Consider the following 18,161-nt stretch of genomic DNA (forward strand, 5'->3'; position numbering starts at 1 on the left):
TTTTATATGTCATTCAGAAATCAAGGTGTCAGAGTCTGGAGGAAGACTGGGTAGAGGGAAATGCCAAAATACCTGAAGTCCAGTGTCAAGTACCCACAGTCAGTGATGGTCTGAGGTGCCATGTCAGCTGCTGGTGTTGGTCCATTGTGTTTTATCAAGAGCAGGGTCAATGCAGCTAGCTATCAGGAGATTTTGGACTACTTCATGCTTCCATCTGCTGAAAAGCTTTATGGAGATGAAGATTTCATTTTTCAGCACGACCTGGCACCTGCTCACAGTGCCAAAACCACTGGTAAATGGTTTACTGACCATGGTATTACTGTGCTCAATTGGCCTGCCAACTCTCCTGACCTGAACCCCATAGAGAATCTGTGGGATATTGTGAAGAGAAAGTTGAGAGATGCAAGACCCAACACTCTGGATGAGCTTAAGGCCGCTATCGAAGCATCCTGGGCCTCCATAACACCTGAGCAGTGCCTCAGGCTGATTGCCTCCATGCCACGCCGCATTGAAGCAGTCATTTATGCAAAAGGATTTCCGACCAAGTATTGAGTGCATAACTGAACATAATTATTTGAAGGTTGACTTTTTTTGTTTTAAAAACACTTTTCTTTTATTGGTCAGATGAAATATGCTAATTTTTTGAGATAGGAATTTGGGGTTTTCATAAGCTGTATGCCAAAATCACCAATATTAAAACAATAAAAGGCTTGAACTACTTCAGTTGTGTGTATTTGAATCTAAAATATATGAAAGTCTAATGTTTATCAGTACATTACAAAAAATAATGAACTTTATCACAATATGCTAATTTTTGGAGAAGATCCTGTATATATATATATATATATATATATATATATATATATACAGTATAGTAGTTTTTATTATCTTTGAACCCCCACTGGGATAAGTTGGGTATACCAAGGTCAGATACCACTAACGGTGCCCATTAATGGTACAATTCTGGGCCGATCAATTGTTTTCGCCGCGATAATTGATCAGAAATGATGGGCCATGTACATTAATGGCCGAATTACCGCTAGCCAGTTTGATCAGATTAATGTAAACGATCGATTTTTCAGAGCTATCCTATCGATCTAATCAGATTGTTTAGCGTGAATTGGGCTCTTACTGGGCACGACTGACCATTTCCCACTTATTACCGTGGCAGCTGGAAATGATTGATCAGCCGCAGCATTTGTAACGTTAATGCCAACAAACAGGGCTGGTTCTAGACTTTTTGCCGCCTCCACCCCCACCTGGCCGCCTCGGGTGGCATTAAAGAAAGGAGACTTGTGGGATGTCACCTCTGCGCTCCAAAGTCTGGGAAGCATGGAAGAGGAGTTATTTCCCCGCCGGTTGCCACCGCATCAGAGAACGCGCTGCCTGGCCTGCTAACTGGAGGGGGAGCATGGACGGGGAACCCAGATGAGGTCTGTGCCTGCCACGCCCCCCTTCCTGGCTGCTACCCCCTCCAGTTCACCTCACGGCAGGTCCCCCAGCAGCCAATTATCGCAAATTCTTTCTGTTTTAGGAAAACAAAGTTTTGTTTTTCTATTACTGAATAGATTTTCACCAAATCTGTTCTTACGTGAAATTCTTAATGTTGTCCACCAGATGGCAGTAAAGAACACCCCACGTTTATTACAGCATAAAAATGCTCTTTGAAAGAGTGGTTGGACAGCTCCGAGAATAACTTTTGAGATGCAGGAGATAAGTAGGAAAGAGTTCTCCTGCAATACCTAGACTCTAGCCAAGGACTGCCTGAGATCTGGTCACCAAAGTGGTAATTGAGTTACTTTGAAATTTAAATACTAGATATGCACACAACCAATGAGGATCTTGGGATGTAACCGTCTTAATCTGTCTCTCCTTGTCAGGATCCAGTCTGGATGACAGCTCTGCAGGATGCCCTTCTCCTCCCATACTTTTGTCTAATGAGGCTGGACTGTGACCCTGCTTTGGAAATGCTGGTTGATATTTCAAAACACACCTTGATTACCTCCCACTATCTGCCTCAGCACTATATCACTGAGAGGGTGCCTGGCAGGATGACATACATCTTCTGAGAGCTGGGAGGATAGTGCATGCCTGGATCTCCGTCCTGCAGGATCACATAGGATAAGCTATAGGTATTCCACTTGTCCATAGGATGGCAACATGGATGAGACAACTTCTCAGCTACAGGAGGTTCTTCATTCTGGTGGCTACACCTCTGCTGCTGTTACCTTTGCCACTGGTTGTCCGATCAAAGGTAAGGTGGAAACTCTGTCTTCATATATGCATTCAGATCTTCTGAGCTTTATAATACTTTGTTTAAAGTGACACTGAAGTGGAAAAAAAACCTTATGATAGAACAAATTCTACGTGTAGTACAGATAATAAATATATCATTAGTAGCAAAGAAAAGAGTGTAATATTTTTATTTGCCACTGTATCTACTGTCACCTGCTTAAAAATTCCTCCTTTCCATTTGGATGAAATGTTTTTGTGGTCAGCAAGTTTTTGGTGCACATTTCTGGCGTTTTGTATATCAGTAAAAACATACCTGTCCATGTGATATTGGGACAAGTGTGGGTGTGATAATGCAGGCCTTATTATAATAATACTTTATAGGGTAGGCTGAGTTTAAATGATTGCGGAGTCCCATTCTGCTGCCCCCCCCCCCCCCTAGCAATAGGGTTAGGCTACATTCACATGGGTGCATTGTGTTGTGGCATAACAGCCGCTTTGTAATGTTGCTTGTCGCACTGCAATGTACCACCTATGCATTGCAGTATAGTGGGGCAAAATGTGTGTGTAAACAGTAAAAGTGAAGCATACTTTTCATTGACTGTAAGCTTCACTGTATCTTTATCTAATGCATCGCCCGGGTAACGTGCTGCACCGCTTTCCTTTGCAATGCATTCCTGCTGTTACATGGAACGCAATGCAACAGGCACTGTGAACATAGCCTAAAATGCATTACACTTTGTTTTGTCAGGCACAGAGTTCACCCCTGTTCACTTGGTCTCTTCCTCCTGACACAATTTTTAACAGCCATGAGTTAACTATGTAACTGACAGTTTAACAGCTGAATGCAGAACTGGTTTGCGTTGGTGGGGGTTGTGGGCACGATGATATTGTACTACAACTACATACCTGACTATAGAACTGGCATGATGTCAGAATTCACTATAGTGGCCTCAATTCACTAAGCAGTTTAGACTAGTCTACAGATGGTTTTTAGTCTACTGATGGTTTGGAGTAATGTTTAATGCTGGGCATACACGGGTCGATACTTGTTATCAATCGAGCCGCTGATGGCTCGATTGATAATTTCCGACAGGTCCGATTGCCCGCCGGATCGATTCCGTGCTCGATACTGGCAGGCAGGACAAAAGAAAAAACGAAGCGCTGATAAGGAAGTGCCTACGGGGACGAGCGGGAATCGATCCGGGCGGCCGCAGGGACGAGCGGGGATGCGTCGGCATCGAGCCGCTGGCTCGATACCGGCGCATAATCTACCCGTGTATTCCCAGCATAAGTCCTGTTTTTAGACTTGGTCTAACAATCAGTAATTACCCAATTCACAAAGGCAAACAAGGAGTAACCACGCCCACTTTTTCTGACAGAGATTAGACCAGCTGATTTCTTGTCAGTAAAGTAATTCTGTGAGGTATTTTAGATGTGAGGATGGAACCTTTTGAATTAATTCTGCAGTAAACCATCACTAGACTAGTCTAAACTGCTTAGTGAATTGAGGCCTAGTGTGTTCTTTCTGACTTCTTCTCTGTGCTCTAAAACTAACCTGTAACCTGTAACCTATGCTAAACCCACACGGTAATCATAACCTCAGCTCCTAAAAGCGCTGAATTATCATACTATTGCTTACAAGATTATAAACATTGATAATCTTGCTTGGTAGTCTGCCTGTGCGTCTATCACATCTGATCCATGTGGTGTTGAAATAACCTGGCACTGCAGTCTCTATGCCATGCTCATACAGTAATAGTGTGTTGCCTTGGTACTGTTTGTCTTAGTGCCACTACATCTCACTGTTGGTCATCTCATTCTTGTGAAGCTAGCTCTATAGGTCGCTCTGACCATAATCTGGAGGACAGTGCACTCTACCATCTTTATTCCTTTTAAAGTACACCTGATCTGAGTGGGATATGGAGGCAGCCATATTTATTTCCTTTTAAAATATACCAGTTGCCTGGCAGCCCTGCAGATCTCGTTAGCTGCAGTAGAGTTTGAACCACATACTTGAAACATACATGCAGCTAACACAGTCAGAATTCAGTCAGAAACACCTGATTGGCAGGCTTGTTCAGGGTTTATGTTTAAAGAACAAGCGACACCCATGCTAACCTAGAAATGAAAAACACATATATAAGTAGATAAATACTACCTCTACTTACATAACGGATGTATTGTGCTATCCACGTAATGATTCCTGTGAATTTTACAAAGGAAAAGCAGAAAACCCTTTTTAGGCAGTGGCCATCTTGCCAAGCTAATGCTAACATCATATCCTCCCTGACTTGTTTTCCCCCCTCCCTTCTCTTGCTCATTGTGTATTCATTAGCTGCCCTCCTCCCGGAGTCTTTTTTTTTTTTTATTTACACATCCAATAACTGAGTCACCTCAGCCTTGCTTGTAAAGACAAGTGATCAGCTAGGCAAGGAAATAAATGGAAGAGGGGGAATATATTAAAGATAAAAAGAACTCCCAGCATTCAAAAGAACTCCCAGCATTCAACTTTTTGGCACTGTTTGGCACTAGGGCCAGTTCTCCTATAGTATGTAATAACTCCAAACCATAACAGCAGAAAAAAGTTTTGAATGCAGGATTAGCATCTTTATCACTTAATACACTCAGACCAGTTGCTGTTGAAATTAGATTTTTATGGTGACAATACCGCTTTAAAAGTATTAGAGGCAGAAGATCAGTGGTATAGTCAGGCAATTGTCATTGTTTAACTTCCCTGGCGTTCTATTAAGATCGCCAGGGCGGCTGCGGAAGGGTTTTTTTTAAATTAAAAAAAAACTTACATGCAGCCAACTGAAAGTTGGCTGCATGAAAGCCCACTAGAGGGCGCTCCGGATGCATTCATCTGATCGCCTCTGGCGATCAGAAGTAACAAGGAAGGCCGCAATGAGCAGTTTTGCTTACCTCGTCGCCATGGCGACGAGCGGAGTGACGTCATGGACGTCAGCCGACGTCCTGACGTCAGCCGCCTCCGATCCAGCCCTTAGCGCTGGCCGGAACTGTTTGTTCCGGCTACGCTGGGCTCGGGCGGCTGGGGGGACCCTCCTTCGCCGCTGCACGCGGCGGATCGCAGCGCTGCGGCGGCGATCAGGTAGCACACGCGGCTGGCAAAGTGCCTTTTTATTTCATCAAAATCGGCCCAGCAGGGCCTGAGCTACACCCTCCGGCGCTAATGGACGAGCTAAGCTCGTCCAGACCGCTAAGGAGGTTAAAAGGAAATGCATATGGCATCCTCTCATTTCAGGTGTGCTTTAAAGAGAACCAAGGTGAGAGTGATATGGAGGCTGCCATATGTATTTCCTTTTTAACAATAACCAGGACTGTATTTACCATAAGGCACTATAGGCATGTGCCTACAGTCGCCTGATAATGGAAAGGTGGCTCACTCCCCTCTCCGAGTCAGTGCTGGGCCGAAATTACGCATGAGCGTAATTACGCATCATAATTCAATGCAAATTTACGCGTAAGCGCTATGCGTAACTTACGGTCTTACGCATAAGTATTTACGCGTAAGCAGTAAAGTAGTATCGTAATTACGCTGTCTACCGTAATTGCTAGGTATGCGTAATTTTACGAAGACTTACGCGTAATTTTACGCGTAATTACTAACGTAAAAACTCCCTTTTTCTAAGAGTAGCCAATCAGTCAACATCCTAAGCAACCAATAGTATCTTCTCCCGCCCTTCAGTATATAAGCGTACGTTTTGCTATCACATTGACGGCTATTGCGTACACATCGTCCGTATGCGTCAAAAAGTATGCATTAATGGGTATTACGGCACTACGCGTAACATCGTAGCGTAAGCGCCTACATTACGGTATCCTTACGCGTAACTGTGTAAGTTAACGCGTAATTACAGTGATGAACCGTAGATAATTTCCTATGCCGTAACCGTAATTGCGTAATGCGTAATAGCGTAAAATTACACCTAATGATCCGTAAGCATAGATTTTTCCATTAAGACCAGCACTGCTCAGAGTGCCTCCCTCCCTCATTCCCTATGCAGCATCCCGATGAGGTCAGTTAAAGCTACCTAATGATAAGAGGCACATGTAGCTACCTATGACAGGCAAGGGAAGGAAGCAAGAAGTGACAGCTGGGCCAGCCAGCACACTTGTGGTGCAGTTCAAGAGTTTGTAGGTTAATGAAGGTTAAAGTATAAGGTGCCAGGACATCTGTGCCTATAGGCTCCTGAAAGGTAAATCCGGACCTGACAATAACAGTTGCCCGGCAGTCCTCCTGATCCTGTGTCTTTAATACTTTTAGCCAAGGACCCCAAACAAGCATATGCAGATCAGGTACTCTGAATCAGCTGACTCAGTTTTTACTGTATTAGCCATATGCTTGTTCCAGGGTTTTGACTCAGACACTACTTATGCCAAAAGATCAACAGGATTGCCAGGCAACTGACATTGTTTACAAGGAAATAAATAGGGCAGTCTCCACATCACTCTCACATGGAGTCAGTTTTCACATTACTTGATCACTTTAATACAATTCTAACACAGTAGTGTCTCAGTTACACATGCAACAAGCCTTTAGCAAGTAGTCAGAATACTTGCTCTGCACACTTGGCTCCCAGGGATATGGAAAGGGGAGGAGGGAGGGCACATAAGTTGCTTCCTGCAGCAGGAACTTCGAAGGAAGTTATGGAAGGGACAATAGATATTGGACGAGAGTAATCTGTCCCACTGGATTGCTAGAGAGGAGGCAAAAGACATTGGGGGACACTTAAAGAGACTCCGTAACAAAAATTGCATCCTGTTTTTTATCATCCTATAAGTTCCAAAAGCTATTCTAATGTGTTCTGGCTAACTGCAGCACTTCATACTGTCACTGTCTCTGTAATAAATCAATGTATCTTTCCCCTGTCAGACTTGTCGGCCTGTGTCTGGAAGGCTGCCAAGTTCTTCAGTGTTGTGGTTCTGCTATGAACTCCCCCCTCTCTGCACACTGCCTGTGTATTATTTAGATTAGAGCAGCTTCTCTCTTCTCTCTTATCTTTTACAAGCTGGATAAAACGTCCTCTGAGCTGGCTGGGCTTTCACATACTGAAGAATTACAGACAAGGGCAAAGCTGTTTGCAGGAAGAAAAGAGCAGCCTGAAACTTCAGTGTATGAGAACAGGGGGAAAGAAACACACAATGATCTCTTGAGATTCAGAAGTAAGGCTGTATACAGCCTGCTTGTGTATGGATGTATTTTCTATGTGTGGACATACAGTACATCAACCTACTTCCTGTTTTGGTGGCCATTTTGTTTGTTTACAAACAAACTTTTTAAAACGGTTTTTAACCACTTTTAATGCGGCGAGGAGCGGCGAAATTGTGACAGAGGGTAATAGGAGATGTCCCCTAACGCACTGGTATGTTTACTTTTGAGCGATTTTAACAATACAGATTCTCTTTAAGTGTATGCTCTTTAGATTTGGAGACAAAAGGAATGATCATTTTTGCGGTGTAGTGTTTACAGTATATAGCGTTTGTCTGGCCGTATGAAAAATAATACTGCCCTATTCTGCTGACTGGAGATACATAAAATGTTGAGATTTGGGGTACCGTATGCACAGTGTATCAGTTTCTATAATGTGATAAATTAGTCTTTTGGGTGTGATAAATTAGCAGGCAGTGAAACTAGCACTCCCTGTTCATCAGCACCAATTATCTTACTATTCCAATTTACCTTGGCCAGTGATGCTCTTGGCTTGTTCTAAATGCGCAGATTGCGCCAGAATAAGGTCACTGGCCTGAAAATTCTCTGTAGAGATGACAGACTGAAGCAGAATAAGATGACTGGCCTGACGGTGCTCCGTATAGCTGACAGACTGAAGCATCCTCCTCCTCCTATTCCTTGTGCAACCCCCTATTCCATACCTAACATTCATGTACAGCAGCCTCCTTCAGTTATATACAGATCCCTTGGGCAGCAGATCCCTATTTCCATGTGTTGCTCCTTTTTTGCAACCTCTGTATTCCATTTGCAGCCTCTTCAGCCATATGCCAGCTGCCGCCCAAGGCTTAGGCCTTTGTGGCTCTCCCAGAAATCCAGCCTTACCTATAGCTGATTGAGTAAACCAGAATAATGTTTCTGGTCTGACAATGCTTTGTATTGCTGACCAACTGAGCCAGAATACGACTACTGGCCTGACGATCCTCCTTATAGCTGACAGACTGAGCCACTGAGCCAGAATACGACTACTGGCCTGACGATCCTCCTTATAGCTGACAGACTGAGCCAGAATACGACTACTGGCCTGACGATCCTCCTTATAGCTGACAGACTGAGCCAGAATACGACTACTGGCCTGACGATCCTCCTTATAGCTGACAGACTGAGCCACTGAGCCAGAATACGACTACTGGCCTGACAATCCTCCTTATAGCTGACAGACTGAGCCACTGAGCCAGAATACGACTACTGGCCTGACGATCCTCCATATAGCTGACAGACTGAGCCACTGAGCCAGAATACAACTACTGGCCTGACGATCCTCCTTATAGCTGACAGACTGAGCCACTGAGCCAGAATACGACTACTGGCCTGACGATCCTCCTTATAGCTGACAGACTGAGCCACTGAGCCAGAATACAACTACTGGCCTGACGATCCTCCATATAGCTGACAGACTGAGCCACTGAGCCAGAATACGACTACTGGCCTGACGATCCTCCTTATAGCTGACAGACTGAGCCACTGAGCCAGAATACGACTACTGGCCTGACGATCCTCCTTATAGCTGACAGACTGAGCCACTGAGCCAGAATACAACTACTGGCCTGACGATCCTCCTTATAGCTGACAGACTGAGCCACTGAGCCAGAATACGACTACTGGCCTGACGATCCTCCTTATAGCTGACAGACTGAGCCACTGAGCCAGAATACGACTACTGGCCCGACGATCCTCCTTATAGCTGACAGACTGAGCCACTGAGCCAGAATACAACTACTGGCCTGACGATCCTCCTTATAGCTGACAGACTGAGCCACTGAGCCAGAATACGACTACTGGCCCGACGATCCTCCTTATAGCTGACAGACTGAGCCACTGAGCCAGAATACAACTACTGGCCCGACGATCCTCCTTATAGCTGACAGACTGAGCCACTGAGCCAGAATACGACTACTGGCCTGACGATCCTCCTTATAGCTGACAGACTGAGCCAGAATACGACTACTGGCCTGACGATCCTCCTTATAGCTGACAGACTGAGCCAGAATACGACTACTGGCCTGACGATCCTCCTTATAGCTGACAGACTGAGCCACTGAGCCAGAATACGACTACTGGCCCGACGATCCTCCTTATAGCTGACAGACTGAGCCACTGAGCCAGAATACGACTACTGGCCTGACGATCCTCCTTATAGCTGACAGACTGAGCCAGAATACGACTACTGGCCTGACGATCCTCCTTATAGCTGACAGACTGAGCCAGAATACGACTACTGGCCTGACGATCCTCCTTATAGCTGACAGACTGAGCCACTGAGCCAGAATACAACTACTGGCCTGACGATCCTCCATATAGCTGACAGACTGAGCCACTGAGCCAGAATACGACTACTGGCCTGACGATCCTCCTTATAGCTGACAGACTGAGCCACTGAGCCAGAATACGACTACTGGCCTGACGATCCTCCATATAGCTGACAGACTGAGCCACTGAGCCAGAATACGACTACTGGCCTGACGATCCTCCTTATAGCTGACAGACTGAGCCACTGAGCCAGAATACAACTACTGGCCTGACGATCCTCCTTATAGCTGACAGACTGAGCCACTGAGCCAGAATACAACTACTGGCCTGACGATCCTCCTTATAGCTGACAGACTGAGCCACTGAGCCAGAATACGACTACTGGCCTGACGATCCTCCATATAGCTGACAGACTGAGCCAGCAGGGGCGTAGAAATAGGGAGTGCAGAGGTTGCGACCGCATTGGGGCCCTTGGGCCAGAGGGGCCCTCCCTCAACCAAAGTATTACTTCTCTATTGGTCCTGTGCTCATAATAATCACTTATATAGATACTTTGAATAGTGGTAATCATTAACAAACTGCTCCTTATTCTTTTCTTGCACATCTGACACTGTAGTTGCCATTGTCAGGTTTTGGTGCGCCATATCAATTGTTATGTATAGAGTGCTTGTGGGGGGGGGGGGGGGGGCTGTAAAACTTGCATCGGGGCCCACAGCTCCTTAGCTACGCCACTGTGAGCCAGAATACAACTACTGGTCTGTCGGTCCTCCGTATAGCTGACAGACTGAAGCAGAATAAGGCCTCTTTTCCCCGGACTGATGAACTGTGTGCTCAGCAAGCAGTTACCAGAAAGCAGTAAGCAGATACGAGGCAGCAACAATCAGTTACTGGGCAGCAGTGAGCAGTTGTTAGAGTTTGAGAGGCATTTCACTGCCTATCAACAGTCTGTGGAAAAGAGGCCTAATGCTGGGTACACACTATGAGATTTTCTGGTCGATTTACTGTCAGATTGATTATTTCCAACATGTCCGATTTGCTTTTCGATCGATTTCCGAGCATTTTCCGATCGATTTTCGTGCATAATGCTGGGTACACACTATGAGATTTTCTGGTCGATTTGCTGTCAGATCGATTATTTCCAACATGTTCGATTTGCTTTCCGATCGTTTTCCGGGCATTTTCCGATAGATTCCTATCAAAGTGCACGGAAATCGATCGGAAAATGCTCGGAAATCGATCGAAAAGCAAATCGGACATGTTGGAAATAATCAATCTGACAGTAAATCGACCAGAAAATCTCATAGTGTGTACCCAGCATAAGACTACTTGCCTGACAGTACTCCATAAAGCCGACAGACTGAGCCAGAATACGATTACAGTCCTACTACACAGGCCTCACCTAACTGGTATGCTCACCACAGATGGCTAGACACATGTGACTGAGCTATTTCTGTGCAAATCTCATTTTAAATGTAGGGTAAAAAAAGGTCATAGAGCGTCTATAAGAAATTATTTCATTCTTGCACTATAATATACAGTGCTGCCCATAATTATTCATACCCCTGGCAAATTTTTATTACATAGTTACAGTTGAAAAAAGACATACGTCCATCGAGTTCAACCAGACTTAGTTACTTTTCTTCAACCAGCAAATAATGTTTTCACAGGAAATGACATAGGTGTCTCCCAAAAGATAATAAGACGATGTACAAGAGGCATTATTGTGGAAAAAAAAAAACATTTCTAAGCTTGTAGTTACATTTGGGCAAAAAGTGTCCAGTCCAAAATGATTTTGTAACGATTGGTGTCAGCACGCAGAGAGAATCTGATTCTTGGCGATCTGCAGTACCACCAAGAATGCAGATATACGCCTGATTATCGATGATCTGCAGAATCAGCGATAATACAGATGTAATGCTAACCTCTGGACACCAGAATAGTGAGAGTGTTTGGTGCAACAGTAACAACTCTGAGTGGAGACCACCAGAGGAGCTGGCGGCCTAAGACTCCTGAGGAATTCACCCCTGACTGTGGGTGATATTCCTGTAGCCTGTGGACCCCTGGGTGAGGGACCGAGGCTGGGTTGCAGGAAGCCCTGCAGCTAATATGAAAGGTATTGCCCTGGACTGGGCTAACGTAATACAGTAATAGCACAATCCTAGTCTGGGTGTGAGGTCCGTAGTCACAACACCCTGGAACTAGTCTGGAGCATAACATAAATGATAATACAATTCCCTAGTCTTGGGTGTGAGGTCCGTGATCGTCAACACCCTGGAACTAGTCTGGAATATAACACAAAGACAATATAGTTCCCTAGTCTTGGGTGTGCTGGCCTTGATCTCAACACCCTGGAACTATGCTAGAGAATACACAGAAGATACACAGTATTCCTAGTCTGGGGTGTGAGGGCCTTGATCTCAACACCCTGGAACTGGTCTAACAAATAAACAGTACAAGGTAATCTGGCTCAGTGTGAATTCCCAAGTCCTCCTGGTTCAAACACACTGTAAGGATCTGACTATGGTCTGAATGCTTCCACTAAGTGTTTGCAATGGCAGACAACCAGCAACTGACAAGCAAGCAGAATATATAGTAGCTGAACTCTGCTGCCCCGCCCGAGCCACTCAGCCAATCATGAGTCCAGCAGGAATCAGCTGATCGTCCTGATCAGCTGACACTTCCCCTGCTGGTATAAAGGTCCTGACTTCTGGCCCGCGCTCGCGTAGCTCTTCATCCATCTATGTGGACTAACAGACCCAGCCACTCCAAAGGCACGCTGCTGCGTACAAACTGCCACCTTGGACGCGGAAACAGCCGTTTTGCTATTAGAACATGCGGCGGCTTTTCTGCGTTCTGCCACAATACCAGACGTGTGCCCACGCATGAAAACCGCCGCGTTGGACGCGGAATCAGCCGCCTTGCTTTCAGCAGACGCGGCAGCTTTTCCGCGTTTTCTCACAGATTTATACCTTTCACAAACTGTTACAGTCTGTGGGAAAATGCAAAGTTCTATACCATTCCAAATAGTCCAAGCTGTTCTAAAGGATCCTAATTACCCTCATTAATTGGGAACAGCTGATTTTATTAACTCAACAGGTTAAAAACACCAGTAGCTCTCAGCAGTTTGTTTGTAGACAGTCATGGCTAACACATAGGAGCTCAGTAAGGACCTGCCGCTGCACATTGTGGCTGCTCACAATTCAGGAAAGGGCTACAAGGCCATTTCTAAATGTTTTCAAGTTTCAGTGGCTACAGTGCAAAGTATTATTAAACAATACAAGATGTTCCGCTCTGTGGAACATCTCAGAGGACGTGGTCGGAAGCCAAAAGTGAGTGACACCTGTGCTTGCCAGGAGGATAGTGAGAAAGGGGAAAACGAATCCTAGGATCACTACCAAGGCCATCCTGGTGAATCTGGGTTCTTCTGGTGGGAATGTCTCAAGGCAGACAATCCGCGTACGTACAAAAAGGGCGCCCGGACAAAAAGGGCGCGGGGTGTAAACTCTAAATAATAATTAATCATTAATAGGGTTTATAAAAATAGTGTGCTATATTTCGTTTACAAATAAGGTTTAACAAAATTATAAATCATTAAGTAATGTTTATGAAGTCGGAAATTGTGAAAACGTTATTCTTCCCTGTTTCTAAAGTTAAACTTATAATTACGTTTATGAAAAAAACAATAATATATGTTTAATTGTTATAATTCTATATTATTGTGAATAACCTTCATTTACGATTTGTTCTTATAATAAAATCTGCAAATATTCTTTATAACAATGATATAAATATAACTACGTTCGTAATAAGTGTTGTAAAACATTAGTAATTATTACTAAAATTTTATCAAAACTTTACCTAAGCCTACTCTTACACAGAACCCTCCCTGTACCTATCCCTAACCCCTAGACCCCCCTGTTGGTGCCTAAACCTAAGACCCCCCTGTTGGTGCCTAAACCTAAGACCCCCCTGTTGGTGCCTAAACCTAAGACCCCCCTGTTGGTGCCTAAACCTAAGACCCCCCTGTTGGTGCCTAAACCTAAGACCCCCCTGTTGGTGCCTAAACCTAAGACCCCCCCTGTTGGTGCCTAAACCTAAGACCCCCCCCCCCCCTGTTGGTGCCTAAGTAACCCTCCCTGTACCTACCCCTAACCCCTAGTCCCCCCTGTTGGTGCCTAAACCTAAGACCCCCCTGGTGGTGCCTAAACCTAAGACCCCCCTTTATTATGTGGATAATAATGTTTTACTAATTGTGGATGCAAAAAATATTTTGCAATTTACGTTACGTACTGATCGCTTTATTTTGTGAATAATAATGTTTTACAAACAGTATGGAATAAAACTTTAAATAATGTTTTAATTAGTTAAATAAGATAAATATGTTTAGTATTTTTATAAACGTTATTAGGCACGGGTGCATTTTATAAACGTAAATCACCACAAGCACACTTATAAATCATTAAAAATCTCCTGGCGCCAGTTGTAAACGTTATTTATGTCCTGCGCCCTTTTTTCCTGCTCGGCGCCCATTAAAAGCTATTTATTATGAGAGTGAATGGCGGCGCCCTTTTTGTCCACTAGCGGCATGCGCCCTTTTTTCCCGGTTCCGACAATCCAACGGACACTGCACACTGCTGGGTTCCACAGATCGAGGAGGACGCCACTTCTCCAGATAAGGAACACAAAACGTCGCTTGGCCTTTGCAAATGCTCATTTGGGCAAAGGAGAAGACTTCTGGGGCCATATTCTATTGCTGAACTCGCCAGCGCTAAGCACTGGCGAGTTCTTAACTTAGGCGATGGGGGCATCGCCTAATCTAATTAAACTTTAGACCCCCCCAGGCGGAAAAGAACTCGCTTGGGCGATATAATCGCCCAGCGAGTTCTTAACACGGAATCCAATTACCCTTATCATGTCTCCGGGAAGCGATGCTTCCCGGCAGACATGAGCGTTAGCTTAGACCTGCAAAAAGCAGGTCTAAACTAGCTAACGCACGTCGTCGCCGCAGCATCTGGGGGTCTCCTTTAATAAGGAGACCCCCAGAGCTCCCCGTCGGGTCGCCGCACAGTTTAGAAGCCAGCGCGCAGCTCTGCCGGGCTCCTCTGTCATACGTACCGCCGCCGATCACCCGCCGCCTCTCGCCGCAAAATCCGTCACGTAATTACAGTGTATCTAACACTGTAATTACTGTGCGCATAGAAGGAGCCCGGGCAAAGCATCTTTGAATCTGCAGCCGGGCTCCCCATTGGTCTGCTGTGTGAGCCATTTTATTGGTTCAGACAGCAGACCAATGGGGAGCCCGGCTGCAGATTCAAAGATGCTTTGCCCGGGCTCCTTCTATGCGCACAGTAATTACAGTGTTAGATACACTGTAATTACGTGACGGATTTTGCGGCGAGAGGCGGCGGGTGATCGGCGGCGGTATGTATGACAGAGGAGCCCGGCAGAGCTGCGCGCTGGCTTCTAAACTGTGTGGCGACCCGACGGGGAGCTCTGGGGGTCTCCTTATTAAAGGAGACCCTCAGATGCTGCGGCGGAAGATGTCGGCGATGTTCGGCGGACGAGTGCGCATGTGTGGGGAGTGAGGCCGTGGTCCTGATTGACAGCACCACAGCGTAAACCTCACTCCCCATCGCTCGGTAACAGGGAGCATCGCTCAGGCTTTCGCCTGAGTAATGCTCCCTAACGATCGGCCATCGCGCGAAGGATATGGGCAATAGGATTTGCCGGTAATCCTCGCGCGATGGCGAGGTGATAAGTAGCTCGCATCTGCAAGCTACTTATCACCTTGAATAGGATATGGCCCCTGGTCTTCTGTGTTATGGTCAGATGAAACAAAAATTGCATTGTTTGGTCACAATGTTTACTTCATTTTGCCGAAAAAAGGAGAAGCCTTCAACCCAAAGAACACCATCCCCACTGACAAACATGGTGGTGGGAACATAATGCTTTGGGGGTGTTTTTTAAGCTAATGGACCAGGCAACCTAATCACAGTAAACGGCACCATGAAAAAAGGGCAATACATGAGGATTCTCAATAACAACATCAGGCAGTCTGCAGAGAAACTTGGGCCTTGGGCACCAGTGGACATTTCAGCATGACAATGGCCCAAACCACACACCAAGAAATGTTTAGCAGATAACAACATTAACATTTTGGAGTGGCCCAGCCAGAGTCCTGACTTGAATCCATTCGAGAATCTGTGGAGTGAGCTAAAGATCAGGGTGATGGCAAAAAGATACTCCAAGCTGAAAGATTTGGAGCTCATTGCTAAAGATGAATGGGCAAAAATACCTGTGGAGACAAGCAAAAAGCTGGTCTGCGATTATTGGAAGGGTTTAATTGCTGTAATAGCCAATAAAGGCTTTTTTTTATTGATTATTGAGAAGGGTATGAATAATTTTGGACTGGACACTTTTTGCTCAAATATAAATAAGAGTTAAGGATTTTTTTTCCACAATAATGTAGATCGTCTTATTATCTTTATGTCATTTCCCGTCAAAAAATGTACTTATGGGCAACACTGTATATAGATACTGGTAGATTGTTGGATGTGATGAAATTTTAATAACAGTTACTGACTTACTTAACCACTTCAGGACTCAGCCTTTACCCCCCCTTAAGGACCAGCGCTGATTTAGAAGATCTGTGCTGGGTGGGCTCTACAGCCCCCAGCACAGATCAAACAACAGGCAGAGCGACCAGATCGCCCCCCCTTTTTCCCCACTAGGGGGATGATGTGCTGGGGGGGTCTGATCGCTCCTGCATGCGTGTGGGTGGTGGTGGGGGGGGCACCTCAAAGCCCCCTCCACGGCAGGATTCCCCCTCTCCCTCTTCTCCCTCCCTGCCCCGGAGATCGGAGGCTGCACAGGAACGGATCTGTCCTGTGCAGCCTCCAACAGGCTCCTGCCTGTCATGTGATAGCGATCCCCGGCCGCTGATTGGCCGGGGATCGCTGATCTAATACAACGCTGCTACTGTTAGCAGCGTTGTACAAATGTAAACAAAGCGGATTATTTCCGCTTGTGTTTACATTTAGCCTGCGAGCCGCGATCGGCGGCTCGCAGGCTATTCACGGAGCCCCCCGCCGTGAATTGACAGGAAGCAGCCGCTCTTGATTAATTAGCCTGCAGCCGGCGACGCAGATGTGCGTCGCTGGTCCTGCAGCCACCACTTTGCCGACGCGCGTTATGAGTGCGCGGTCGGCAAGTGGTTAAAGGAATCTTGTAATACCATAAAAAAGAAAGAGTTTTACTCAGCTAGGGCTTCTACTGGCCCCCTACAGATGTCCTATGCCAGCTCCAAGACAAAACGATCTTCCGGTACCCCGCTGTGTCTCACTTTTGCTTTCCTCTGTCGCCGGCTACTGCGGCTGTATGGACCTGGCCACGCACATCATTGTTTGCGCTCCCAAGCGTCCTGTGCAGACACAATAGAGATTTTCTCTTCTTGTGCAGGACACTCCCAGCGATGGGAGCGTGAACAAGGAAGCGCGAAGCCAGGGCCGTGCAGGCAAAAGTGAAACAGAGTGGTGGCGGGGGACCAGAGGATCGGTGAGTGACAGCACGGGCACAGACCAGCTGCAGGGGGCTGGCAGAAGCACCAGGTTTTTTGTGGCAGGTTATTTAGGAGGAAAGGAAACATGTTTTTCATTAAAGGTTTCCTTTAAAGGACAACTGAAGTGAGAGGGATATGAAGGCTGCCATATTTATTCCTTTTAAACAATACTAGTTGCCTGGCTGCCCTGCTGATCTATTTGGCTGCAGTAGTGTTTGAATAACACCAGAAACAAGCATGCAGCTAATCTTGAAAGATCTGACAATAATGTCTGAAACACCTGATCTGCTGCATGCTTGTTCAGGGTCTATGGCTAAAAGTATTAGAGGCAGAGGATCAGCAGGACAGCCAGGCAACTGGTATTGCTAAAAGGAAATAAATATGTCAGCCTCCACATACCTCTCACTCACTTCAGTTGTCCTTGAGGGCCAGTTTCCACTATCGCGAATCTGCAAGCGTTTTCTGCACGCAGATTCGCACAACCAATACAACTTAATTAGCCTGTTTCCACTTGTCAGGAAAACAGAGCGTTTTTTTGTGCAGGAAAAATCTGCACAGCAGAGCCATCAGAATTCGCATACCGCAAGGCGGTGTGCGATTCGCATACAATGTAATTAATAGGAAATTCGCATGCCTTTTCGCTATGCAAATTTTCCATGCGAATTAGCGTATGTTTTCGCCTAAAATCAATGTAAAAGCACACAGGCACTGACATGGTTAAATTTGCATACTTACATAAAAACGCAAAAACGTACGCGAATTCGTGGTAAAATTCGCATCCGTATGCAAATTCGTTTTCGAGTTTTCCACAACGAATTTGCATCGCACAAGTGGAAACAGGTCCTTAAAGATTGCCTAATGATTTTTCTA

The 18,161-nt window shown here is 45.6% G+C and overlaps 1 protein-coding gene across 3 annotated transcripts in view; it reads left to right on the forward strand.

Annotated features, from left to right (window-relative positions):
* The first annotated feature begins 1,721 nt into the window (after positions 1–1,721).
* The window catches only part of LOC137547042 (Na(+)/citrate cotransporter-like), a 147,464-nt gene continuing 131,024 nt past the window's right edge, over positions 1,722–18,161 (forward strand). The window contains exons 1-2 of one of the 3 annotated variants that reach the window (XM_068270179.1): positions 1,722–1,786; positions 1,881–2,254. In XM_068270179.1, coding sequence (XP_068126280.1) covers positions 2,153–2,254 — 102 coding nt within the window. In that variant the 5' untranslated portion in view covers positions 1,722–1,786; positions 1,881–2,152. Of the gene's footprint in view, positions 2,255–18,161 lie in introns of all 3 variants that reach the window. The other 2 variants (XM_068270181.1, XM_068270178.1) reach the window with 2 other exon arrangements.

This window comes from Hyperolius riggenbachi, chromosome 2, assembly GCF_040937935.1.
Source record: "Hyperolius riggenbachi isolate aHypRig1 chromosome 2, aHypRig1.pri, whole genome shotgun sequence".
Taxonomy (NCBI): domain Eukaryota; kingdom Metazoa; phylum Chordata; class Amphibia; order Anura; family Hyperoliidae; genus Hyperolius; species Hyperolius riggenbachi.